This window comes from Monodon monoceros, unplaced genomic scaffold (assembly GCF_005190385.1).
Source record: "Monodon monoceros isolate NGI ecotype Baffin Bay Population unplaced genomic scaffold, NGI_Narwhal_1 Super_Scaffold_10, whole genome shotgun sequence".
NCBI lineage: Eukaryota > Metazoa > Chordata > Mammalia > Artiodactyla > Monodontidae > Monodon > Monodon monoceros.
Genome location: NW_021703766.1, coordinates 54,312,763 through 54,340,463, shown reverse-complemented (window position 1 = coordinate 54,340,463; position 27,701 = coordinate 54,312,763). Strand labels below are relative to the sequence as shown.

The following is a 27,701-nucleotide window of genomic DNA, read 5'->3' as shown; positions in this document are numbered from 1 at the left end:
TTGTTTATTGTGTCTCTCCTGTGAGTTCCAGGAGAGCAAAACCTTGGCTATCCGTTCCATACCACATTCCTTGCACCTAGACTGGTCTAGAACAGGTTGGGACTCAATGACTTTCTTGAATACTGAAAACAAACAAACAAAAGAAATAGATGGATCCTATACCCTGTGCGTGCTTCTGAGTCTCCACATGTCTTTCTGGGCACATCTCTGCATTTTTCTCTGCAGCTTTACCCCTCCATTGCTGTGTATATATATATATTTGCATCTCTGAGACTTCTCTGTTTTTTTTTTTTTTGTTTTTTTTTTTGCAGTACGCGGGCCTCTCACTGTTGGGGCCTCTCCCGTTGGCTCCGGACGCGCAGGCTCAGTGGCCATGGCTCACGGGCCCAGCCGCTCTGCGGCATGTGGGATCTTCCCGGACCGGGGCACGAACCCGTGTCCCCTGCATCGGCAGGCGGACTCTCAACCACTGCGCCATCAGGGAAGCCCGACTTCTCTGTTTTGACTTGTGTATCTTGGTGGCAATCTCTCTCCTGTCCGTTTTCCTTTCCTTTCTGGATCACCTTTCTGTATCTTTGATCTTTTCCTTTGTCCCTGTGACTCACCTAGTTTTGGTCTCTGTTGCCCTCATCCTTCCTCCCCCACCTTCCCTCCTTCCCACCGCTCTCCTTTCTGCCCATCCTCCACCTTTCTTGCTTTATGTTTGGCCTTTGGACTCTAGAATCCACTACCCCCTAGCCAGCTCTGCCCCCGTCTTCCACCAAATTTGTCTCTCCCTGTCCTTCCCTCCATTTGTCATCCCTACACTAAGTTCCCCTCTGTCCCGCTAGTTGTATTCCTTTCCCTCTGTTTCCCAGCATCTCTTTCCAACATTGCCCCCATGGAATCCCTCCCTGGTCCCCTGCCCTCCAGTCTTCTAGTCCATCACAAGACCTGGCAGATGGGGGACCTTGGGAAATCTTTGCTGAGCAAATGAAGGGAAACCCACTGAGCACTGTCCCTTCTGTGTCCTCAGTGACCTTCAAATCCATTCCCCCATCCCTCTACCCCCAGAGCCCTTTCCCAGCTCAGCTGCCACCCTCTCTCATCTATCCCACAGCACTGGCCTCCTGTCTAGCCCTTTCCCACGTCCCAGGTGCCTCCTTCTGACACCCACGTCTAATCCTGCCCTTCACCTGCTCCAAGCTCTCCCGTGTCTCCTGCTACCCTTAGAATAAAGTCCAAACTCCTCAGCCGGGAACCGTAGCATCCTTAGACTCTGGCTTCTAGCTGCTTCTCTGGTCTTATCTCCCACCCCTACCCTGACCTTCTGCATCCCCAAAGGATGAGCCCTGTCCCCAATACATCATGCTCTTATATCCCCCCCACAAGCTGACTCGAGTTGTTTTTTTCCCATGAAAGCTTTCCTCACCCCCTTCATCACTCATCCTTTTGAAACCCAGCTTGGGTCTAATGTTCTCCAGGAAGTTTCCCCAAGTACTACCCACTCTTGTCAGTTGGTCACTCTGTCTCTTCTTCTCTGGTCAAGCTGCCCAGCCTGGCCCCTGTTACAGCACCGATCGCCCTGCCTGGAGTTCGGTTTTTGACTCCTCCTTGAGAGCACCAGTGGGGATCCTGATACTAATACACTGCCTGGTACATTAGCAGATGCTCAAAAACGTTAAGGAGTGAATGGCTGAATTAATGGATGAGTGAAACATGAATCTCTAAGTCCTAGTGTTTCTCCTGCACACCAGACACCATGCCTGTGCTTCAGTATTTGTGTGATTATCTGCTCCCTCCCACGAGTGAGAGTTTGAAGGGCCAGTGCCTGTGTCTGATGCTGTATTTCAGCATGTCTCTGCCTCTCACTCTCATCTCTGAGTTCCTTCCTCCCTTTCTGTACCATTCATGTTATGATCCTGTTTAAAGCCATTCCATGTCTCCCCACTGCCCTCAAATTAAATCTAAACTCTTGACCTGACCTACAAGTCCCTGGGCGGTCTGGCCCTGCCTTCATCTCCAGCCTCATCTTGTTCCGTATGCATGTGGCTCACTAGTACATGTTAGCCTTCTCTGGAAGCTCTTCCTGCCCCAGGGCCTTTGCATATGCTGTTCTCTGGCTAAGACACTTCCCTCCAGCTTCACCTGGCTGGCTTCTTGTCATCCTTTTGTGTTAGCTAAAGTATCCCTTCCTTTTAAACTGGGCTAAGCCTCCCTGAAGGAGCATTTTGGATTTCTCCTTTGCCCTAACTGTAACTTACTGTGGTGTATACATTTCTTGGATTAATGTCTGTCTCATGCACAAGATGTAAACTCTATGAGGATGTTGGGGACCCTATCTGACTTCCCTCCTTCTGTAGGCTCAGCATTTGACACAATGCCTGGCACTTAAGTACACAAATAAATTGCTGGTAATGAATGATCAGGTCTGTCTCTGGGACTGTTTACGTTCCCTCCCCAGCGCCATGCTGGTACATAGCAGGTGCTTTTAAAGCCCTTGTGGAAGGATGAGTGAAGAAGTGAACGAATGCCCACGTCTGTCCCTTGTCACTTTGCCTTTCTGCATCCCTCTTTTATCTTTCTGTCTCTTTACATAGAGCATATATATAGTCTGCAGGTATAACTATATAGTCGTGTGTTATGGGTCCCTCTCCAGGAGTTGGGCTGGGCTGTCCGTGCCCCGCCCCCACATGCACACAGCAAAACATTAAAAAGAAAACATCTCAAAACTGCAGAAAACACCACGGCCCTCCCCTCCCCCCCACAAAAAAAAATAAATAAAACACGACGCTCCCTCCCAACGGCCCCCTCCCTTCCCTTCCCCCTCCCTCAGGGTCCCTGATTCGGAGGGTGGCGGGCGCTCCCCCACGCCCGAGAGGTGGGGAGGGGCGCGGGGGAGCACCAAGCAGTCTCCAGCGCGCTCACGGGGAAGGAGGGGGGCACCCCCGACCCCCGGCAGCCTCGTTGCACGCGCGCCCGCGCACGCGCCCCGGACACGCCCCCCTCGGCGCCCCCCGTCGCGCCCCTACACGGGCGTGGTTTTCCTGTTGAGCGTGTTGCCGTTGGAGGCGGCGGCCTCCTTGGCCAGGGTCCCGGGGGCTGGCGCGGCGGGCGCGGGCGCGGCGGGCGCAGGCGCGGCGGGCGGCCCGGTGACCGTGACCGTGACGCCGCCGCCCGCCTCCTTGGGGAAGGCGTTGTGCAGCGTGAGGAAGCCGGACGCCCCCCCGCGGTCCCGCTCTGAGCCCGCCCCGCCGCCGCCACCGCCCCCCGCGCCCCCCGCCGCGCCGCCGTACGCCCCGCCGCCGGCACCGGCGCTAGCCAGCCCCGCGGCCACGCTGCCCTTGGACGGGTCGCGGCTGAGCGTGTACATGGAGATGTCCGTGGAGGCGAAGCCCGGGCCCCCGGCGCCGCCGGGAGACGCGTCCCGCGACGGCGACGGCTCGCTGGAGCGGGAGCTAGAGCGGGAGCGGCGGCGGTAGCGGAAGCGGTAACTGGGCAGACGGAGGATGGCCGAGGGGCCGCTCCCGCCACTGCCGCCCGCGCCCCCGCCGGCCTTGAGCAGGTCCGAGCGAGACTGGCAGTGCGCCTCGCGGCTGCGTTCGATGTAGATGTTGACGGCCAGCACGCCGATCACCTCGGCCAGGATGAACGACAGCCCGCCGAAGTAGAAGGACCAGCCGTACGAGTAATGGTTCTTCTTCTCCTCGTCCCGCTTCGGGCCCGGCTCGCCCGCGTTGGCCGAGATGTACACGATCACGCCGATGATGTTGCTCAGGCCTGGGCGGGGACGGTCAGACGGGAGCCTCGAGGCCACCCCTGGCCCCGCCCCCGCCCCCGGCCTGGCCCCGCCCCGCTCTGAGCCCCACCCCTGATGGTCTAGGCCCCGCCCCAGATGGTCCAGACCGCCCCGCCCACTGGCCAGCCCAGGCCCCGCCCCATGTTGGCCTAAGCTCCACCGTCAGATGGTCCAAGCCCCTTCCCAGATGGTCTAAATTTCTTCCCAGGTGGCCCAGGCCCCGCCCCGAAGGGCCCCAAATCCTGCTTCGGATGGTCCACCATCCCCAGCTAATTCAGGTCCTACTCTGTTGGTCGAAAGCCCACCCTGGTCGGTCTAAACTCCGCCCCAGTTGGTCCAGGGCCCACCCCAGAAGGTTCAGGATCACCCTTAATGGTCCAGATCCCTCCGGGATGGCCCAAGCCCTGCCCCAGATGGTCTAAACTCCTCCCCAGATGGCCCAGGCCCTTTCCTCGCTGGCCTAAACTCTGCCCTTGATAAGATGACCCTGGCTGGGGTTTCCTGGCCCTACCCTGATTGGTCTAACTCCACTCTTAACTTTATAAATCTTGGTGTTCCCTAGGCCTCACCCTCCGCTCGTTTAGTTAATGAGGTAATCCCGCTCTGACTCTCTAGGCCCTGACTCTGGCTGATCTGAACTCTTTCATGATTATCCTCTATTCTAGGTCTCCCCCATACTATTACTAAAGCAGGTCTCCCGTCTACTCTAAGCCCCGCCTCCAGCTTGCTAAACCCTGCCCCCTGAGGATCGCGGTCAGGCTCCTCCCCCGTCCCAGGTGTAGTTAGCCCGGTCTTTCAAATCCTCCAAGCCCCACCCCCTGCAGATCTTGATCCAACTCCAAAGCATCCCCTGCTGTTTATGCTAAATCTTCCCCCTTCTCTTCTGGATTCCATCCCTTCAGAAAGGCTGACTCCTCGAATTTCCCAATACTACTCGCTTCGAGTAGAAAGGGGGTCTTGCCCCTTAATGCCCTCCCTCACTACCGAGTTGGTCTGGATGCTTTCGCAGGACCAGACCCTTTTTGGGTACACCGGAGCCCACGAGGCCCCGCCCCCTAGAGCAGGCTCCTCCCCATCTGAATCCAAATCACTTTCTCCCTCTCAGGTCTGTCTTCTCTGTCTTCAAGACCGCAATTCAGCCTCAAGGGCCCACCCCCTCTCCCAAGCTCCTCCCCTTCCGTCTCCTGGACCGCAAGCTTTGGAATCTAAACTCCTGGCATCCCGGATTACGCGGTAGACAGACACCTGTCTGTGCTGGGTTCACTCGCCCAGAAGACTACCGGAAGGCGACACCTACCTCGCCCAGCGGGTGGCGATGGAGCTTGGGAAGAGCCTAGGAAGGCTCCGGGCCCCAGGGAGCGCCCGGGCAGGGTAGCTTTGCAGGCGCGCGCGCGCGCACACACACACGTGCGCGCTCGCAGGTGGGCCGCCCCCTCCCTCTGCCTCTCACCTGCTGCCACGAACAGGATCCCTGCTCCCAGAATGATGTTCCTCTTGGACTTGTAGACCCGGGAGGCCGCCACGCACACGCCCCCGAGCAGCAGCAGGATGGCGCTGAGGATGGGGAAAATGCTGGAGGCCCGGACGACTCCTGGAGAAAGGAGAGTATGGGGAGAGATTGGGGGGGGAACCAGGGCGTCAGACACGGCCGCCTGGCCCCCTGGCGCCCCGCGCCTCCTGCTGCCTCCGTCTCCGCTTTTCTCTCGCTGGTTCTCCAATTCTCCTTCTCTACCTGGTTATTTTCTGTTATTGTCTCACTTTCTCTCCTCTTTAAAATTTCTCTTTCTCGATCTGATTGCCTCTCTCTTTTTCTGTGTCTTTTTCTTTCTTCCTCTATTTTTCTCTCTCCTGGCATATTTTTCTTCCCTTTTATTTCTCTAATCACTCTCCCTCTCTTTTTTTTCCCCTCGGAACTTCTCTATTTCTCTGTGGACCCTCTCCCTCTCTTTTTCCTTCTCGCACGCTCTTTCCCTTCCTCTCCTGCGCATTTTTTCCTTCCTCCAGATCTTTCTGAATCAAATCTCTAAATACCTCTCTCCCTCCCACCCCATCCCCCCTTCTGCCAGGCTTCACCTATCTCTCTGGGTTTCTCTTCTCTCTTCCCCTGCCCCCTCCCTCTCTCCCTCTCCCGCTCTCTTCTTCCCTTCCTCCTCTCTGTCCCTCCCCGCACCCCTTCCTGCCTGGCTCCATCTGTAGCTCTGGGTTTCTCTTCTCTTACTTTCTCCCTTCTCTCTCTCTCCCCCTCTCTCTGCAGTCCTTTCCACCGTCTCCCAAACCCTAGGCAACCAGATTCTGCGATTTCTGAGCCCGGTTGAGGCCGCAGCCAATCATAACTCTGGATTTGCCGCGTTCTTGGGGTAGCTAACCAATCTCACCACAGGCTTCCCCAGCCAGCTCCCTAGAACGGCCCGTCCGCGCCGTCCGCGCCTCAGGTTGCCTCACGGCCCCAGGGCGCAGCGGCCAATCCCAACCCAGAGAGTCACTGCACTGAGTTGCCTCGAGTACCCAGGCCATCACGACGGCCAATCAGCTCCCGGGATCCCTTCTCAGCCCGCCCCAAGGTGAGAGGAGGGGGCGCGAGAGACCACTGAGCCAATCGGTGACCAGAGGATCTCAATATCTGGGCTTGGATTGGCTGATAAGTTCATCTCTGCGTGTGGTTCTAAGTGCCGAAGCACAGCCCCCTCTCCCCTCGCACTTGCCCAAGCCCGGCAGTCCCCCCACTCTGTCCCCGACCCCCACGTACGGAGCAGATACTCCGCGCTGTCATGGTCGTAGTCCGTGTCCTCCGGGAAATGGTTGATCTTCACGCAGACGCCTCTTTTCAACCCTGGAGGGGAATGGAGGTGATAGTCGTGGGCACTTAAGAGTGCGGAAACCCCGGGTAAGAAAAGACCCTCCTGAAACCCCTTCTGATTGGGAGACAGGAAGTAATGGCTCCTGAGCCTGTCTGTGCACCTGGGACAAACTTTCAACCTCCCGGCCCCGGTTTCCCTACCAGTTAAAAAAAAGAAAAAAGGTAAAGAAAGGAAGGGAGGGAGGGAGGAAATCATCCAACACTCACTAAAAGGCCACAAGAACTTTTGCCCTGTAACCTGTACGGGGACAGTCTCTCTGGCCTCTGTTTCCACCTCTGTAAGAAAGAAGGCGTTGCTTTCAGCCATGTCGTCACTCTTCAACTCAAAATCGGTTGAAAATGCGTGGGAAAACGAAGAGGCGGCAGAGGGCCAGGAGGACTACACTTCCCATGAGGCCCTATGAAGTCTTCGAGTCCAATTGTGAGGAGAGAGAAGCCCCAGTGGATCACCGGGATGGTAGTCTCTTCAATCCTCCATACGGGAGAGGGATTCCCCGGCTCTCTACGCACTGCACCTGGGGTCCTCTGGGAGGAGATGCAGAGGTCGGAGCTAGCAGAGGCACGCTAGGGGTGCAGTATGCCTCCAGTGGTCCTGCAGTCTCAGCCCCTTCCTCCCCCCAAGAACCCACTTCCTTACACAGCTGCAGACCGATGTATAAATAAGTATAAATTTAAATACATTTTGTTTCCTCAATTCTCCAGGCTCCTTCCAACCTCCCGGCCACTGCCCAATGCTGCAGAACATCCTGCTTACATTCTTCATTGGCGAAAAACTTACCCTTGCAAGCGAGCAGTGCACGGGACACCGTCTTGAGGAAGCTTTCGCTCACACACACACACACACACACACACACCTCCCACCCATTCTGGGGTGTAGCAGCTCCCTGTACTACCACCTTTTTAGCATGCATTGGTTTGATTTATGATCTTCTTCAGCAAGCTAGGAGTTCCTGCAGGGGGAGGGCATGGGGTCTGATTCCTCCGTGTGTCCCTAGCATTGCCTGGCACAAAGGAGGCCTCAAGAAATGAGTGTTGAAAGAATTAAATTATGAATGAATATAAGGATGACAGAAGGGGAGATTCGAGGCAAAAGACGACACGGAAAGAAAAGGAAAAGATTGGAAAGAAGGACTATAAGGCAGTGAATAATTCCACTAAGAGCTACCATTTGTTAAGTGCTTCCTAGGTGGATTAACTCATCCACAGCTCACAGGAGATCCACGAAATAGATAATGTTATTGGTGTCGTGCAGTGACCAAACATTGAGAATTGGAGTCGCACTGCTTGATAATGAAGCCTGAATCCATCATGTCCTTATTCTGTGACCTTGTTGGCCTTACTTGGGCCAATTTGCTTCGATCCCTTTTCCTATAACAAGGGGCTACTAGGACCTACCTCACTGGGTTGTTGTGAGGGTTGAATCCAGGTATAGAGATTTAGCACTTTGCCTGGAACACAATTAAGTGTTCAGCTGATACCACGCCGTATACCCATTGTCCAGATGAGGAAGCAGAGGCATAACAAGGGTTCATCAATTCACAGCTGATGGGTGGTGGAAGCAGAATCCAAACACACAGCAGTTTGCCCCCACTGGAATGTAAGCTTATAGGCTGTTCACCACTCTTCAACATCTAGAGCAATGCCTAACACATAGTAAGTGCTTAATAAATATTTTTATGTATGAATGATTGAATGGGCAACAAGCACATGAAAAGATCCTCCATATCACTAATCATTAGGGAAATGCAAATCAAAACAACAGTGAAATACCCTCTCATAGATATGAGATACCATCCCATTAGGATGGCTACTGTAAACAAGCAAACAAACAAAACAGAAAATAAGTGTTGGTGAGGATGTGGGGAAATTGGAACCCATGTGCACTGTTGGTGGGAATGTAAAATGGTGCAGTCGCTCTGGAGAACAGTATGGAGGTTCCTCAGAAAATTAAAATTACCATATGATCCAGCAAGTCCATTTCTGGGTATATACTCAAAAGAACTGAAAGCAAGGTCTCTAAGAAATATTTGTACATCCATTTTCGTGGCAGCATTATTCACAACAGCCAAAAGCAACGTAAGTGTCCGTCAATGGATGAACGGATAAAGTGTGGCATATACGTAGAAGGGAATGTTGTTCAGCCTTTAAAAGTAAGGGAATTCTGACACATGCTACAACCTGGATGGACCTTGAAGATATTATGCAAGTGAAATAAGTCAGTCACAAAAATACAAATACTGTATGATTCCACTCATGTGCGATATCTAGAGTCATCAAATTCACAGAGACAGAAAGTAGAATGATGGTTGCCAGGGGCTGGGAGCAGGGAAGAATAGGTACAGAGTTTCAGTTTTGAAAGATGAAAAGTTTTGGAGCTTGGGTACCCAATGTGAATCTACTTAACATTACTGAACTGTGCTTTTAAAAATGGTTAATATGGTACATTTCACATTCTGTGCATTTTACTTAAAAAAAAAAAACCCATTGAATGAATGAATGAAGATACACCTTTTGAGTGCAGACGTTTACCCATCAGCACATCCAGTATGGTGTGGTGGTGGGGGGTCAAGTTCTCTCCTTTCTTGAGTGGGATTATAGTACTTCTCTCAAAACATGAATGATAATTCAATGAGATTGAGCATGGAGAGTACATGGCATGCAGACTCTCCACAGACTAGTCATGCTGGCAGTAATGATAACTACTACGTACTGAGGGCTAACCACACACTAGGCACGGCTCCAAGCATTTGACAGGTAGGTATTAACACAGTATGCATGACCAACCCTTAGAAATACCAGGCAGTGATAGTGTCCCTGCTTTACAGGTGAGGAAACTGAGGCATAGAGTTGAAGAAATTGCTCAGTTCTATAGATGGTAAATCATGGGGAGGAGACTCTGGGCCTCAAAGGTGAGCTTTTTTTTTTAAGGTGAGCATTTTCTTTTCTTTTTCTTTTTTTCCTGGCCAAGCCATGCGGCTTGCGGGGGTCTTAGTTCCCCAACCAGGGATCAACCCCTGTGCAGTGGAAGCGCAAAGTTCTAACCACTGGACCGCCGGAGAAGTCCCAGAGGTGAGCATATTTATGGCAGTAGAGTGTAGTGGTTATGTTGGCCACGAGCACGGGCTTTGGAATCACATTCTCTGGACTCACATGCCAGGGCTGCCACTTCCCAGCTGGGTGGCTTTGGGGATTTGGACACCCCTGAGCCTCGGCTTCCTCGTTTGGAGAATGCGGATGGTGATAATGACCACATACGGTTTGCGAGCACTCAGTGACACACGAATGACAGAGTCAAGCGCGGACCGCACGGGGGTTATGCGGCACGCCTCTGCGTGTTATCCGACCAGCTGGGCTGGGAGCTCCTTAGGTGCAGGCATGGTGGTGATGCGTCTGAGTCTCCCCAGGGCCCGCCTAACACAGACCCGGGCAGGCAGCGGTGGGGGGGAGTGGGGAAGCGGGATGGGGGGCGGTGCGTAGGGGTGTGTACTGCGGCGAGGACCACGGCTCTGCCCCTCGTACGCTGGGTGGCCATGTGGCTGACTCACTTCCCCTTTCTGGCCTTCAGCTTCCTGCTCTGACAAACTCGGGTGATAATAATACCTTCCCCCTGGAGCAACTGGGAGGATTCAATGAGATAATAAGGCACGCAAAGTGCTGAGAACAGGGGCTCTATATGGTCCGCTCGAATAAATTGGGCTGTGGGTCTAGATTCTGGAGGCTGAAATTCCTGAGAAGGGAGCTAGACCCATACGGATCCCCCAGCCCTGGGGATGGTTCTGGGGCACTTGAAATGTGGCAACTGAGACGGAGTGTGAGTGTAAAATGGGCACCAGATTTCAGATTTGGTATGAAGAAAAATGCATACTATTCCATTAATAATCGTTATATTGCTAACATGTTAAAATAATGGTTTGGCTACGCTTGGTTAGATAAAATGTATTACTAACGTTTATATTAATGTATTATATTGTATAAATTGTATTTATTAAATTAGATTCATTGAACCTTCCCCTTTGTACTTGTTTTAATGCCACTGCTAGAAACATTTAAGTTATGTAGACAGCTTGTGTGATGTTTCTATTGGGCAGTGCTGGTTGGGAGGCTGGGACTTCTGGGTTATCAAGGAGGGGAAACTCAGGGGTTGGTCATCTGAATTCATAATACTAAGAAGAAGAAGAACAGAATATAAACGACATAGTCTAGCCTTTACCCTGTGCCTGCTGGCCTTTTGAATGCTTTACATGTAATAACTCATTGAATTCGCTCCACAGCCCTGTGGGTTAGGGGCCATTATAATCCCCATTTCACCGATGACGGAAATAAAGCACAGAGAAGTAGAATATATGGCTCAATGTCACCTTCCTGTGCACAGCAGACAGGAAGTAACCCAATAAGTATTGTTCTCGAGTCTATGTCCCAATCACGGCTTTCTACTGCACTTCTCAGAAAGACAGAGGGACAAGAGGATGGGACCTAAGAATTCCTGGGGACAGAGTGTCTTCAGGGGGCAATGGCCCGGGGGGGGGGCAGTTTCTACACCCCTGGATCCCCGATAGGATGGAGGCTAGTGGTTATATTGCTTTGACTCCTGGGAAACCAAAGAGAACTGGATTCAGATCCAGACTCTACTGCATATTAGCTGTGTGACCTTGGGAAAGGTGCTTTCCTTCTCTGAGCCTTAAGCGTTCATTTCTAGGAGATGGGGGTAATAGTAGTACATAGCGCACAGAATTATTGTGAGCATCCAATGACACATGAATGATGACTATAATAACAATAAAGTCTACCTTCATTTACCCCCTGCTTAACACAATTCCTTTGGCTCCCAGGACCCAGTTACTCATTTTCCCCAAACCTCTGTGGTCACTCCTTTCTCAGCTCCCTTTGCTGGCTCTTCTCATCTTTCTGATTGTCTTTGAATACTGGACTAGCTCAGGCTTCAGCCCTTCAACTAATTTTTTGGTTTGTTTCTGTCTCTGCTCATCCATCCACATGCCATGACCCGCCCACCAGCCCAGACTCTCCCCTGAACTCTGACCTCATATATCATATCGCTAACATCCTAGATCAGGGGGTCAGCAAACTATGACCCACAGGCTGAACCCAGCCTGCCAAATCCAGCGAAGAATGGGTTTTACTTTTTTTTTTTTTTAATGATTGAAAAGCTGTCAGAGAAGACTATCTCGTGGTATGTGAAAATGATATAAAATTCAAATGTCAGTGCCTGTAAAGGAAGTTTAATTGGAACCCAGCCACACTCATCCACTCACGCATCATCTCTGGCTATTTTAAGGAGTAGCAGCAACAGAGATCACACGCCCCACAAAGCCTAAGAAACTGACTGTACGGCACTTTGTGAGTCCTTTCCTATACTGACTCCTGTCCTACACAGTATCTCAAATAGGCACCCTCAATTTATTTTTGTAATTTTGGGGGGTAAAGGCACCTCAATTTAACATGTCCAAAACTGAGCTCATAATAGCCCTCCTTATAATAAATTGGGTAAGAGTAAATAAAACAAATACAATAAAATACCAGCTGTTCCAACAGATGAATCTCCCCCACCCCTACCCCACCACATTCTCTGGTGCTCAGGCCACAGCCTTGGAGCAGTGACTCTCAATTAGGGGCGATTTTATTCCTAGTCTGGAGACAGTTGACAATTTTGGTGTCCACACCGGTGGATGCTGCTGGTGTTTAAAAGGTAGAGCCCAGGGATGCTACTACACATCCTACAACACGCAGGACGCACCCCCCAACCCCAGCCCACAGCCGCAACACGGAATTATCCATCCCCAAATGTCAACAGCGCTGAGGTTGGGAAACCCGCTTTCAAGACGCCCCGACACTTCTCCCTCATATCCTACAACTGCCCCACCAGCAATTCCTGCCCGCTGTAGTGGCAGAACATACTCGCAGTTGAAACCCAAACTCTACGGCTCCCACCCCAGATAAGCCACCTCCCATTCTCCCTTTTCCTTTCCTCCTAAATCAACACAGCAGCAAGAGCGATGCCCTTAACCTTTAAGCCAGCTCCTGTCACTCCTCCCCTCCGATGTGGAAAGCAAATTACATTCCAGGACCTGGAAGTTCGTGTTATCGCCTTGACTGCACCTCCTACCATGTCCCTCCTCACCACCTCTGCCTGGGCCACGCGGGCCTCCCATGATGGTCAGACACAAGGCACATTCCCACTGCAGAGCCTGAGCAATGTTTCTACAGGCTGAAGCATTTCCCTCCAGAAGCCACATGGCTCCATCTCTGGGTTCATTTAGCCTATCCCTCGGATGTCACCTGCTCAGTCCCCTTTATCTCCAATTTCTGCAGTGTCACACCCTTGCCCCTAACACTTCCCATCCCCTCCCTTGCTCTTTTTCCTCCTTTGCACTCAGCTCTAACACCCTAGGTGTTGTATTTACTTATCTCCCTTATTATCTGTCTCTCCTTCTAGAATATAAGACATATAAAAACAGCAGTCTTTCATGTACACACTGCTATATTTAAAATGGGTAACCAAGGGCTTCCCTGGTGGCGCAGTGGTTGAGAGTCCGCCTGCCGATGCAGGGGACGCAGTTTCGTGCCCCAGTCCAGGAAGATCCCACATGCCGCAGAGCGGCTGGGCCCGTGAGCCATGGCCGCTGAGCCTGCGCGTCCGGAGCCTGTGCCCCACAACGGGAGAGGCCACAACAGTGAGAGGCCCGCGTACCGCAAAAAAAAAAAAAAAAAAAAAAAAAGGATAACCAACAAGAACCTACTGTATGGCACAGAGAACTCTGCTCAATGTTGTGTGGCAGCCTGGATGGGAGGGGAGTCTGGGGGAGAATGGATACATGTATATGTAGGGCTGAGTCCCTTTGCAGTGCACCTGAAAGTATCACAACATTGTTAATTGGCTATACTCCAATATAAAATAAAAAGTTAAAAAAAAAAAAAAACAGGTTTCTTTGCTGTTGGTTTTTTTCTCCTTCCACTTCTATAGCTCCAGAATCAAGAACAGTGTCTGGCACACAGTATAAACTCAATAAATAGTGGTTGTTGGGGAGGGGATGAATACATGGAATGACTGCTATTTGCTGTACACTGTCCATCAGTGTATAATGAGAAACTGGGTGTCAAATTATAACATAATGAGAAAATTGGATGGGTGTGAGGCAATAGGGACCAGGGGTGATGGGAGAAAGGGAGACCCTCATGCCTGATCTCAGGAAGCAGCTGCTACTCGGATCCAGCCAACCGTGGCCACTGCAGGCTACTGGCCCTGCGTTGTCAGATCTTCCACTAGTTCAAAAGAAGCTGGAAATCGGATTTTCAATGTGCAATCTCCCTATTTTTAAGTGTTGGCAACCGATTCAGATTTTGGTTTCAGTTTTAAACACTCCACACACCAGACAAAGCCTATCTGCAAATCCCATCCGTCAGACCTGAGTTCTCTTGGCTCTTCCCCAGTCACAGCTGGGTTACCTTGGGCAAGTAGCCTAACATCTCTGAGCCTCGGTTTCCTCATCCTCAACAGGAGGGTGGTGCCCTGCCGACCCCCCCATAGGATTAAATGAGATAATAACATTCCTTGCTCATCAAGAGTACCCAGCAAGGGACTTCCCTGGTGGTGCAGCGGTTAAGGGTCCACCTGCCAATGCAGGGGATGCGGGTTCGAGCCCTGGTCCGGGAGGATTCCCACATGCCGCTGAGCAACTAAGTCCCTTTGCCACAACTATTGAGCCTGCGCTCTAGAGCCCGTGAGCCACAATTACTGAGCCCTCGTGCCACAACTACTGAAGCCCGCGCGCCTAGAGCCAGTGCTCCGCAACAAGAGAAGCCACCTCAATGAGAAGCCCGCGCACCGCAACCAAGAGTAGCCCCCGCTCGCCGCAACTAGAGAAAGCTCGCACGCAGCAGTGAAAACCCAACGCAGCCAAAAATTAAAAAAAAAAAGAGTGCCCAGCAAAACGGAGGAGGAAAAGATGGGGAAAAGAGAGGGATAAAAAGAGAAGTGAAGGGATTTTGATCTTTTTGGCCCTGGAGGGGGAAATTGGGGATTGGCTGGTCCCACTCCTTCATGTTGCAGACCAGGGCCCTGAGGCTTGGGGAGGTGACAAGATAGTGAGCACACAGGGGGATAGGTGCACAGGAGGACTGGAACCCAGGTGTCCTGCTTCCCAGCCCATCACTTCCACGCTATGTGGAAAGAAATGGCAAAGCTGAGAGCAAAACAAACAGAGGAGTTGCTAAGAGGAAGAGGCCTGGTGTGGGGAGATGGGAGGCCGAGGGAGCCAGCTGGGAGGGAGCCTGCAAGGAGAGTAGGACCAAGCAAAGAGCAAAGATGGAGATTAGAAGAGGCGGTGGCCTCAGCATCAAGAAACAGGGTCTGGAAGGAGGACGTCAAAGGGAGGACGAATGGAGGGAAGATGAGGAAGAAGCTTCTAAAGACCAAGGAGGACAAGGACCCGCAGGGGAGGCTGGGAGGCCTGATGGGGAGAGGCGGGCAGACAAGATCCGCCGGAGGACAAGCCACAGAGAGGAAAGAGGAGAGGGCCGTGAGTTACGGGCCGTGAGTCACGGGCAGTTAGGGTGGGATGTTTTAGGAGAGAAACAGCCAAAGTGAGGCCAAAGGGACGGAGGAGATGGGGAAGACACTGTGATTGGGTCCATAAGAGGTAGGGGCGCTCAGAGGGCAGAGGTAGGACGTGGGGGAGAGAAGATGCAAAGGGCAAAAGGAGGAGGGAGGCCCAGCTCAAGGGTGAGCGGGAAGCGGGGAGGCAAAGCAGAGAGGGCCAATGCCGGAATCGAGGCAGAGGGAGCCCCTCACGCAGGGAGGCCAGGCACCTACAGGGGTGAGAGGGAGGGGGAGAGGGGGCTTTCCCCACGAATGAAGGAAAGATAAGATTAGGGGGGTCCCGAGCGGAGGGGGCGCAGGACGTGCCGAGTGACGGAGAGGCGTGAGTGGGGAGGGTCGAGGTGAGGGGGGCGGGATTCAGAAGAGGGTCAGGACGCAGAGAAGAGTGAGAAGGACGGGGGAAGGTGTGTGGGCAGGCGTGGCAAGGAGCCCCAGGAGGAGACGGGAGGCCGCAGTGGGGACCACAGGAAACTGGGAGATTTCCCGGGGAGGAAGCCCAGCCGGCCGCGGACGGGACGAGGAGCCGGGCCGCAAATGGAGGGGCGCAAGGCCGGGGCCCCCTCCACCCTACCTTCCAGGCAGCAGATCCTCCAGAGGCCCGAGTGGGTGAGTCCGCCGGGGTCCTTCTTCTCCGAGGAGCCACTGCCCCCGCGGTGGTGGGGCCCGTCGTCGCCAGCCGTGAGGTTGGTGGTGTTGCAGATGAAGGCGCGTGTGTAGAGCCAGTAGTCCGTGCTGATGGCAATGGTCATGAGGCCGAAGGCTGCGAAGGCGCCCACCGTGGTGAGCAACACCTGCACCCCCTTCTCGCACCAGAGGCCCCTCTCTTCGTTCCAGCGCTTCAGCGACTCCAGTTTGACCACGGGCAGCCGGGGGGCCGTGGGCCACCACCGGGGCAGCGGGGGCGGGGCCGTGCCGGCGGCTGGGGGGGTCACAGCGCAGGCAGAAGTGGGGGGCCCGGGGCCAGGGGCTGGGGAGGGGGCGGCGAGGAGGAGGCTGAGGCCGGGGACGGGGTCAGAAGGCAGCCATGGTCGGCAGCTGGTGAAGGGCAGGGAGCGAGATAAAGGATTAGACAGGAGGGCTCACCTCCCTGGACACCCCTTTACCTGCACCCCAGCCCCCCAAAGAAACCCGACTCCTTCCTCGGTTGAAGAAACTCCTTCCACTCTGCTTGCCACTGCCACTTCTCTGAAAAACAATCTCCCTGTGTCCAAGAAATTCTTCCCACTAATCCCACTCTGAGGCATACCCCTCGGCATCCCTGAGTGCCGTAGGACACGCCTCCAGGCCCCTCCAGCTCCGCCCCCCTGGTCTCACCGTCCTCCCCACAGGGAAAGCGTCCCTCACTCCAGCCCCCAGTGCCTCTTCCTCCCCAGGAACCCCTGTCCTGTTACTCATTTCTTATAAAATGTTCTCATAAAGCTCTACCCACTCCCTACCTTCCCCTGCAAGGCCCACCACTTCACCTACTATGGCCCCTACTTAGGAAAAATAAATCTCTCAATCTCTCCTCAGCTGAAAAAAACAAAAACAACAAACACAACAAAACTCAGATCTTCCAAACTCATCCCCACAGTTTGCACAACTCAGAAAACCACACAGTTGTCATCACTACCACCCCACCTCCACAGTCTCCTCTGCATGGGAACCCCTACCCCACTCAGAACCCTATTTTTCTGGACCAGGGTTCTCAACCTTGGTGGCACCTTGAAACCACCAGAGGATACTGATACTTGAGAAATTCCGATTTCATTGGTCTGGGGTGTGGCCCTGAGCATCTAGGTTTTTAAAACTTCCCCAGGGGATTCTTTTAAAGAATCCAACACCGCTGGACCCCCTGGATTAGAAGAATGCCCCCCATCTCCATCACATTCCCTCTAACCGCCCCACTTGTCTTCCTTGGACCACTCTCCCATCCCCTACTATGTCTTTGACTCAAGGAAAATACTCCACTCTTTCGTTTGCTTATAGGAGTCTTCCAAATCTGGTCCTCAGTATCTCTACAACTTAGACAAACTCATCATAGCCATCACTTTCTCCTCCATTAAGAAAAATTTCTTCCGTGAGTTGCAGGGCATTTTCTACTCACAGGAATCCCTTTCTCTAGACCCCAAATTCCTCTCCATTCAGAAATCTCCCAAGCTCTGACCTGCATATTCACTGTTGTGGAAGGAAATCCCCCCACTCTACCCAGCATCCCCCACCCCCTTCCTCTGCCCTTCCACCATCTCCCACGACCTCCAAATCTCCTCTCCGTAGCCCTTGTTATGGGGATGAACCCCCCAGTTCCAGATCTCCCCAGCTCCCTTCGACATCCCGCTGTCTCTTGAACTTATAAGAACCTCCCCCCCACACACCCTGACTTCTCTTACATCACAAAGAATCCCCTTCACTCTTGCCACCCTCCTCCACCTACTCTAGCTCCCAGCATCGCTTCTGCTCAGGAGAATCCCCTTCATGTCTCCCTCAGACTTCCCTTCTTGGGAACACCCCCAGAACTCCCCCTTCTATTTCACCTGTGCAGGAACATACACCATACACTCAGTTTTCTTCCAAATTTCAAAAGATCCCCTCCATAGACAGTGCCTCTTAGAAAAATTTGATCCACAAGACCACAACTCTCTTTCAGTTGGGAATAATTTCCCACTCTGCAGCCACCAAGGGTCCATTCATTTTCCTCTCCCACAGCACCCCATCACCACGCCCCCTGCCCTGCCTTTTCCACCTTACCCCAACCCTCCTTCCAGGCATGCATCCCTTACCAGCTTCCACCACTCACTCTATCTATCCTAGACTTCTTCCCCCAAACCCCCTATTCTAGTTAAGAGCCTGGAAGCCTTAGAGGAGGAAACAAACAAACAAACAAACCTGATTCTGGGTCCCAGTACCAGGGTGACCTTGGCCTCTTCCGCCCCCATCAGCTGGCCCTCACTGGGTCTGCTCCAAGGAGGGGTGTTGGAAAGGTTGTCTATGGGGGGGGGTGTCTCCATGGCAACTGGGCCTAGTGCCCCACACGTGTGTTCTCTCCTCACCTCCACTCCTGCCTGCCCACGCACGGCCCCTGCCCTGGCCCCATTCAACAGTGCCCTGGACACTGACATCCCTGTGGCCTCCCTGGCCTCACTTCTGGCCGCTTCCTGTCTTTCCTCTCCAGAAAGACGCTGAGTTTCCTCTCCTCTCCATCTCTCGGCCTCTTCTCCCCGCTTCTGTGCCCCCTCACCACCAGCACCACCACCTCCACTGTCCTAGCAGGTTTCTGCCTCCAAGGGGGGTGGGAGGGTGAGCCTGTGACCACAGGATGTACCCATTCCCCTGCTGGGCCCCCTAGGACCGGGATAAGGAGGGGATGGTGAGGGGAGGCGAATGATGGAAATTCTTCATCATATAAAGATTCGAAGATCTTTTCATTTTGTCGATTTGGGGGGCACTCTGCTTGGTTTTAGGGGTTCTTCCTTTAGTCCATCTGTCAGCAGCAGCAAAGGAGGGAGCAGGGGACACCCCCAATTCGAAAGCTCCGGGATGTGAGAGGGGTCATCATCCCTTCTCCCTCTGAAGGGGACCAGCTCCTTCCTCCAGAATTAGGGGGGTCACAGAGCCTTCATTTTACATCCACCCACCTCCGATTAATAAAAAGATCTCTCTCACCTCTGTTAACGATAGGTCAACTCTCCGATGCACGGGGGAGGGGACGTTGAGCCCCCCTGTCGGCAACCCCCCCAGGAAAACCCTTGTGGCTCCCAATTCTCACTGCTCCCCCTCCCCCAGCAGCGAGGGACCCAGGCGTCCGACCTGGTTGGGGGGTGGAGATGAAGAGGCGTCCGGGGAATGGGGGTGTTGAGGTGGGAGGGGAAGCTGAGGGGCAGCTCTGAGCTCGGGCCCCGAGGGAGAGGGGGTCGGGGTGGGGGAAAAGAAGGTGAGGAGACAATTTGGTTCCCGTGTCGCTGGGTAAAGTGCGGAGCTGGAGGACGAGAGAGGGAAGGAGGAGGGAGGGAGGGGGAGGGGAGCCGCTGAGGATGGGGGAGCCACGGAGAGGAGATGGATTGGGGGGAGGGAAGTGATGGGGGGCAGGGTCTGGGTGGCAGAAAGAAGCTGGGGAAAAAGAGAGAGACCCAGAGAGGGAGGGAGAGAGACAGAGCCAGGAGAAGCGGAAAGAGAGAGACCCAGAGTCGGGGAAACAGAAATGGGGGAGGGAGAAATTTGGGGGAGGCAGCGGCTGGTAGCAGAAGGAAGTTGGAGAGGGAGACACACACACACACACACACAGAGAAATATCCAGAGAGAGAAGGGGACAGAGGCAGAGATGCAAACAGAGAAACGCAGAGACTGGGGAAGAAATGGGGGATGGGGAAAGATTGGGGCGAGGGAGAGGATGGGGGTCAGGATCTGGGTAACAGAAGGAAAGAAGGGACAGAGAGAGAGTCATCCAGAGAGGGGGAGGAGAGACAGATGGGGAGAGAAAGACAGAGAGAGACTGCGAGGATGGGAGAGAGAGAGAGGGAGAGAAAGAAAGAAAAAGTGGGGAGAGAAATTGGGGATGGGGCAAAGGTCTTAACAGAGAGAAGAATGCGAGAGAGAGAGAGAGAGAGAGAGAGAGAGAGAGAGAGAAAAGAGAGAGAAAATTTTAAAAATTTAGGAGAGAGGGGTCTGAGTGGCAGAAGGTGCCCGGAGACAGAAAGGCAGATGCAGAAGGAAAGAGAGGGACCCAAAGAGAGAGACAGATGGGGAGAGACTGAGACTGGGAGAGAGAGAGACCCAGGGAACGAGACAGAGGTAGAAACTGGGGAGGCATCAAAAGGAAGCCGGAGAAAAATAGGAGAGGGGCCAGTCTCAGATGAATGAAGGAGGTCGGAGATAAAGGATACCCCTGCCTCCTCCCCCACCTGCATCCCCAGCCCCTGCTCCCTACCCCCATCCCCATTTCAAAGCCACCCCCCCACCCCCACTAGCCTCCATCTCTCCACAGCATCGCTTGCCGCCGCCACCGCCTCTTCCTGTCGTCATAGCAACAGGATCCAGGCGCCCAGCCAAGGCTGGCAGCAGCGGCCGGAAATGAGGGGAGGGCCTTTTAAAATGGACCCCAGGAGCTCTCCCCTTTCCCAAAATCCAAGGGAAAGCTCCACCTCCCTGAGTCTTCCCACCATTCCCCCCCACCAAGTGGCAAGGGCAAAGAGCCACTGAAAATAAAATTATACTAAACTTACAAGGATAGAAAGCCTTTTGAGTCTCACCAAGAATTTTTTTTTCTTCTTACCAGCTACCCACCCCTAGCTCAAAGAGTTAGATTCCCCCAAGATGGGGATGGGAGTGAGGAGAAAAGTAGGATGCGCAAAGCTTGAGTGGAAATAAGTTTTAAAGAAGTCTGTCTGGGGTTGGGTCGGAGGGCTATGCAACAGTTTTGAGAAGACTGGATTTGCAAGTTCTAGAACTAGCCAGTGGGTAGAAGGTGGGACAACTCCAGGGAGAAAATCTCAGATGAGAGTCAGAAAGTTTGGTCTTGGGTTCAAATCTCAGAGATGCCTGTAGCCACTGTGTGACCTTGGGCAAAACATTTCCTCTCTTCTAGACTCAGTTATAATGGGTGCAAAAACTGCCTGCAATTAAACGGGAACACTGGTGAGAAAAGGTCTTTGCGTGCTGCTCTAGACAAGCAGTTATTTCAAGACTGTGTCTTCACAGGAACATGATCAAAAATTAAGCTAGCCATAACCACAGACTTGGGCTAGGGAGTCTGCATACTGTCTCAAGGAATTCTTACAGAATCCTTGTAATGTGGGCACTGATATTCCCATATTACAGGTGAACAAACTGAGGCTTGGAGATGTGCAGTGATTTGCCCACAATCACCCGGGAAATACAAAGTCAGCACTGGAGATGAAGCAGCCTCTTTGTGGGGAGTTGCCAGGAACAGTCAGCAATAGGTGAACTTCAGAGCCACTTAACCATTCCTGTGTCAGCTCCTCCCTTTTGGGGGCTGACAGAAGACAGAAAAAACCTGAGTTCCCCACACATTCAATCACCTCCCCTGAAGGAGCATCTCAGATTTCCACTGGAATTTCTTCAGGGGAAAGGAGTTTAGAGAAGCATTGTGACACCCTTGGTTTAGAAGCAAAGAAATGCCAGCCTCGAGGGAAGGGGCCTGGAATTCATTCGTTTGAGAAACATTTGTTCAGCCCCCCGTTCTTTTGCCAGGGAGAAGGATACAGCTGGGGACAATAATGGTAATTGATATAAACTGAGTGCTGAATGTTACAGACTCTAAGTGATTTGCCTGCACGGACTAGGTCTTCCGGGTTCTCTTATTAGCCCCCATTTTAAAGATGCGAGGCTGAGAGAGGTAAGCACATCCTGCACATAGGAAGCGGTAACAATGTAAATCAGAGTCAAGTCTTCAGATTCCAGAACCTGTGCTATTTTCACTGCTTCTCTGTCCTTTGGTGGGGGGAGGGGGGTGTTTATATCCTAAATGGGGGAACTATAAATAAACAAACACAAAAACAAATACTTTGAAAGGGTGAAAACAGCATGAAGCTGATAAAATAAGCTGAGGTTTCTAAATCTCGGAACTATTGACATTTGGGCTGGATAGTTCGCAGGGCGGGGCGTGGGGAGGGCGCTGTCCTGTGCATTGTAGGATATCCAGCAGCATCCAGGAACTCTGCTCACTAGATGCCAGTAGCAAGGGATTATAATCAAAAGAATTCAGTCTGTTCCACCTCAAATCCTGCTCCATACTGGAAGTCTTTTAACATTTTCAGCTGTTTCTTCTCTTACTTGCCTTTGCATCCCTAAATAATAATTATCTTCTAGATGTGTCAGCAATATACATTGTAGATTCTTCTCTCTGACAGATAAGGATTTAACTCATGGAGACCTCATTTTTCCTCCCTATAAGTATTTTTAATTCTTCTATTGGTTAATTTTGTGGTATTAACTAATAGACTTATATCATGATTTCTTCTTTCAGAGGGCATATCTTTTCTCTCCCTTTTTAAGCAGCTTTATTGAGATAGAACCCACATACCATGCAATTCACTCAAAGTGTATAATTCAATGGCTTTAACTATAATCATAAAATAGTGCAAGCATCCACCTTAGATCCATTATAGAACATTCTCATTTGCCCAAGGAGATATCACACACCCCTCAGCCAGTCACCCCCAATCTCCCCACCCAGCGCTAGGTAATCACTAATCTACTTTCTGTCTGTATAGATTTGCCAATTCTAGACATTTCATATAAATGGAATCATACAATATATGCTCATTTGTGATGGGCTTCTTTTGCTTAGCATAATGTTTTCAAGGGTCATTCATGTTGTAGCATGAATCAATACTTCATTTCCTCTTATTGCAGGATAATATTCCATTGTATGGATATACCACATTTAACTATTGGATATTTGGGTTATTTCCAGATTTGGCTACTATGAGTAATGCTGCCGTGAACATTTGTGTACACATTTTTGTTGGAAGGTACGTTTTCACATCTGTTGAATGTATACCTAGGAGTGGAATGTCTGGATCACATGTTTATCCTTTTGAGAAATAAGGCAGCATCTCTGGACTTCACTCTGCAAGACAGAAATATTAGACCCACTGAGCAACTCTTCAGCTCACTGACGGACTCTTCAGAAGGGGTGTCCCAGAAGATGCAGGTGATGGACGCTTCAGCTCTCATTTCTAAATTTGCTCATGAATTCATCTCACATTAGCCGAGGTCTCCCATGGGGCTAACCCGGAGACCTAGAGGCTGTAGACTCAGAGACAAGTCTGCTAAGCCCCTAACCTTGAGAAGGTCCTCCACCCTCACTTCCCCCGACCCCATGTGGTAGGCAGAACTCCAAAATGACCCCCAATATTCCCACCCCCTTGTGCAATCCCCTCCCCTTGAATGTGGGCAAGACTTGAGAATAGGATGGGGTGCCACCCCCATGATTAGGTTACATTATATGCAAAGTGAAGGAATTTTGCTTGTGTAATTAAGGTCCCTAATAAGTTGACTTGAAGTTAGTCAAAAGGAAGATTATCCTGGGTGGGCCTGACCTAATCAGGTGATTTTTTTTTTTTTTTTTTTTTTTTTTTTTTTTTTTTTTTGCGGTACGCGGGCCTCTCACTGATGTGGCCTCTCCCGTTGCGGAGCACAGGCTCCGGAAGCGCAGGCTCAGCAGCCATGGCTCACGGGCCCAGCCGCTCCACGGCATGTGGGATTTTCCCAGACCGGGGCACGAACCCATGTCCCCTGCATCGGCAGGCAGACTCTCAACCACTGCGCCACCAGGGAAGCCCCAGGTGATCTCTTTTAAAAGGGTCAAGAATCACCTCACACCAGTCAGAATGGAAAGTCTACAAATAATAAATGCTGGAGAGGATGTGGAGAAAAGGGAACCCTCCTACACTGTTGGTGGGAATGTAAACTGGTACAACCATTATGGAGAACAATATGGAGGTTCCTTAGAAAACTAAAAATAAAGCTACTGTATGATCCAGTAATCCCACTCCTGGGCATATATCTGGAGAAAATGCTAAGTCAAAAAATACATCCACTCCAATGTTCATAGCAGCACTATTTACAATAGTCAAGGCATGGAAGCAACCTAAGTGTCCACTGACAGATGAATGGATAAAGAAGATGTGGTATATATAGTCAATGGAATATTACTCAGCCATAAAAAAGAATAAAATAGTGCCATTTACAGCAACATGGATGGACCTAGAGATTATCGTACCAAGTGAAGTAATTTGGCAGAGAAAGACAAATATCATATGATATCACTTATATGTGGAACCTAAAAAAGTGATACAAATGAATTTATTCATAAAACAGAAACAGACTCACAGACATAGAAAACAAACTTATGGTTAACAAAGGGGAAAGATGTGGGGGAGGGATAAATTAGGAGTTTGGGATTAACAGATACACACTACTATATATGAAATAGATAAACAACAAGGTCCTACTGTAGCACAGGGAACTATATTCAATGTCTTGTAATAACCTATAATAGAAAAGAATCTGCAAAAGAAAAAATATATGTATTGTATATATATATATGTAATACATATATGCGTGTGTATATGTGTGTGTGTGGATATATATATATCTGAATCACTTTGCTGTACACCAGAAACTAACACAACATTGTAAATCAACTATAGTTCAATTTTTTTTTAATTAATTAATTTATTTATTTTTGGCTGTGTTGGGTCTTCATTGCTGTGCGTGCAGGCTTTCTCTAGTTGTGGCAAGCGGGGGCTACTCTTCGTTGCGGTGCACGGGCTTCTCATTGCAGTGACTTCTCTTGTTGCGGAGCACGGGCTCTAGGCATGCGGGCTTCAGTAGTTGTGGCACACGGGCTCAGTGGTTGTGGCTCGTGGGCTCAGTAGTTGTGGCGCACGGGCTTAGTGGCTCCGCAGCATGCGGGATCTTCCCGGACCGGGGCTTGAACCTGTGTCCCCTGCATTGGCAGGTGGATTCTTCACCACTGCGCCACCAGGGAAGTCCTATACTTCAATTTTTAAAAAGAGGGTCAAGAAGTCAGAGACTCAAAGCAAGAGATTCTCCTGCTGTCCTGAAGGAGCCAATTGCCCCACTGTAAAGAGGCCCACGTGGTCAAGACCTAAGGGTGGGGACTGCTAGCAAAACACAGGGACTTCTGGGACTTCCCTGGCGGTCCAGTGGTTAAGACTCCGTGCTTCCACTACAGGGGGCACGGGTTCAATCCCTGTTGGGGAACTAAGATCCTGCATGCCGCACGGCACAGCCAAAAAATACAAAAAGCAAACAATCCCCACAGGAACTTCAGTCATACAACCACAGGAAATGAATTCTACTCAACCTGAGGGAGCGTGGAAGTGAATCTCTCCGTAACTGAACCTCCAGGTGAGGACCCAGCCAGCCGATATCTTGGTTTCAGACTTGTAAGACCCCCTTACACTGTGCTGGATTCCTGATCCACGATAAATTGTGAGATAGTAAATACGTGTTGTTTTAAGCCCCTGTGTTTGTGGGAATTTTTAAAGCAGCAGTAGATAGCTAATACTCCCTATAAATCACACAGCACCTTGAAGTTCACACAGGGGCCACTCAGGCTATACTGCGTTAATGCCTCCTCAACGCCTTCCTCTCCTCCATTCCTGACAACCAGCCAGGCTCCATATGTGGACCCCTCTCCCTCCTGGATCACTTTCGTATCTATTTCCTCCTCTCTGTCCTGCTCTTGTTTGGGCTGTGCCAGCAGCCCACACCACTGTCCAATTTTCACTTGGCTCCTTTGTAACATTCAGAACTGACCTTTTCCTTCCTCTGCTCAAGATTCTCCTATGGCTCCCTATTGCTCTCAGGAGAAAAATCTAAGCTCCTCACCTGTGTCCTTCTGTCAAGGTCATCAGTCTCCTCTTATGCCATCTGCATTGCAGCCTCCAGCAAACTGGAGTTATTTTTCCCTTCTATGCCCAGCTCCTTCAGGCTTTTGAGGTTTCTGAGTGTGGCTCCCCTTTCTGGACTCTTCCATCTCCCAGCCATATGACAAACACTCTACCTGCTCTTGAACAGTCAGCTTACATGCTTCTTCCTCCAGGAAGTCTTCCCTGACCCCCCAAGGCTGCATCAAGGATTACAGCTGTGCTTCCACCATGCCCTATAGGGCTCCCATTAGAGCACAGTCACCCTGTATTGCAATCAGAACATCGGTCGGTCTCCCCCAGGAGAGTAGGAGCTGTTCAGGATGGGCATGTGTCTGGTTCACTTTGGTGTCCCCCAGAGCCCAGCCCTGGTAGACAGGAAGCTTCAGTTTACAGGTGCTGAATGAATGGATGGATGGGTGGGTGAAGGAATGAATGAATGACTCAGGGAATGAGTGGATACATATTCCAGGGTCCTTACCCCCTAGCAGTCCCTGCCCAACCACTCTCCCCGCCTCACATCCTGAATGTGCTTTTTCCCAGGTGCTTGAGTGTTTCTCATCAACAACAGCTGGGGCCTTTGTGTCTTCTCAAGAGGAACAGAGTGCGGGTGGCATGTTTTCCCGCTGTACCAGGAAGGGAAGATCAGCGTTTCTAAAACGTCCTCATTTAGGGTGAAGTGGAAATATTCCAGCTCTGGTGAGTCAGGTGGCCTGAGTTCCAATCTTTGCTTTGCCTTGCCTCCCTAAAGGACCCAGAACCAAAGCATTGTTCTCTCTGACCCTTCATCCTCTTGTCTAAAAAGGGATGGAGGGGTGCAGTTAGTGATCTCCCTCTGGATGGGATGCTCTAGGACTGTGATTCAGAAACTACACTTCCAAGGAATTCTGGCAGGGCTCTTTTGGTGCCTGTGAAGCCCCTGAAATTATGTACAAAATTTTGTGAATATGAGTATTGTTTTCTGGGGGTTCATAGCTTTTATCTGATTCACAAAGGGATCCCTAATCCCCTACAAGTTAAGAGTTACTTCTTATAAATGGATTTAGCAAAATCTCATTTGTGTTAATAAAAATAAAGGCCAAAAAGAAAAAAAGGGAAAAAAAGCAAGGGAGAATATATAAATGCATAGGTAATATCTAAAGCAGGTTTTCTCAACCCCGGCATGAGTCACATCTTGGACCAGATCATTCTTTGTGGTGGAGGGCCGCCCTGTGCATTGTAGGGTGTTTAGCAGCATCCCTGGTCCCACTAGATGCCAATAGCATCCCCTCCCCAGTTGTGACATCCAAAAATGTCCCCAGACATTGCCCGATGTCCCCTTGGGGCAAAATCACCCTGAGCAGGGAACCACTCATCTAGAAGAAGAAACTGATAACAATTTTTCCCTTCGAGGAACAAACCTGGGATTGAGAAAAACGAAAAGAAAGTTATTTTTTTCTTTCTACACTTCTCTGCTGCTTAAATTTGAAAATCATGACTGTGTTACATTTATAATAAAAATGAGTTTATTGTTAAAATAAATTACCTCCATTCAAGGGACCACTATACAGCCATTGAAAAACTCAGGCAAATCTCTACATCTGATACATTACCTGCATGGCATGCAGCAGCAATGATTCAAACTTTTGCCCTCAAGACCCCTCTATACACTTAAAAATTGTAGCAGACCCCAAAGAGCTTTTGTTTATGTGTGTTGTGTCTGTCAGTATTTAACATATTCAAAATTGAAGCTGAGAAGATTTTAAAATATGTATTACTTAAGTAAAATAATAAATTCATTGCATGTTTGCATAAACACTTATTTTAGTGAAAAATAACTATTTCCCCCCAAAATATAGTGGTATCGGTTTATTTTTTTAACTTTTTAATATGTTATATTGGAGTATAGTTGATTAACATTGTTGTGTCAGTTTCAGGTGTATGCTTTATGTTTTTGAAAATCTATTCCGGGAATTCCCTGGTGGTCCAGTGGTTAGGACTCCGTGCTTCCACTGCGGAGGGCCTGGCTTCGATCCCTGTCAGGGAGCTAAGACCCCGCAAGCCTCGCAGCGCCGG

At 51.0% G+C, this 27,701-nt stretch overlaps 2 protein-coding genes across 2 annotated transcripts in view; one reads left to right on the top strand and one right to left on the bottom strand.

The window, feature by feature from the left end:
• The window catches only part of LOC114908066 (NACHT, LRR and PYD domains-containing protein 7-like), a 582,624-nt gene that overhangs the window by 460,252 nt on the left and 94,671 nt on the right, over window positions 1-27,701 (top strand).
• On the bottom strand, window positions 2,969-18,164 carry CACNG8 (calcium voltage-gated channel auxiliary subunit gamma 8). Its single transcript, XM_029244791.1, has 5 exons — window positions 18,115-18,164; window positions 15,821-16,284; window positions 6,525-6,608; window positions 5,229-5,369; window positions 2,969-3,759 (listed from the first exon to the last, which is right to left on the bottom strand). The coding sequence occupies exons 1-5, from the start codon at window positions 18,162-18,164 to the stop codon at window positions 3,008-3,010; spliced, it is 1,491 nt and encodes a 496-aa protein (XP_029100624.1). The 3' UTR covers window positions 2,969-3,007.

What these genes read in the sequence shown, in the direction of transcription:
- CACNG8 (XM_029244791.1), bottom strand. Translation starts at nt 18,164, where the DNA reads ATGGGGGCGGAAGAGGCCAAGGTCACCCTGGTACTGGGACCCAGAATC. An exon ending in CAGCGCGGAGTATCTGCTCC is followed by an intron (nt 5,370 to 6,524) that starts GTACGTGGGGGT and finishes TCCTTTCTCCAG; the next exon opens with GAGTCGTCCGGGCCTCCAGC. An exon ending in GATCCTGTTCGTGGCAGCAG is followed by an intron (nt 3,760 to 5,228) that starts GTGAGAGGCAGA and finishes GTCCCCGCCCAG; the next exon opens with GCCTGAGCAACATCATCGGC.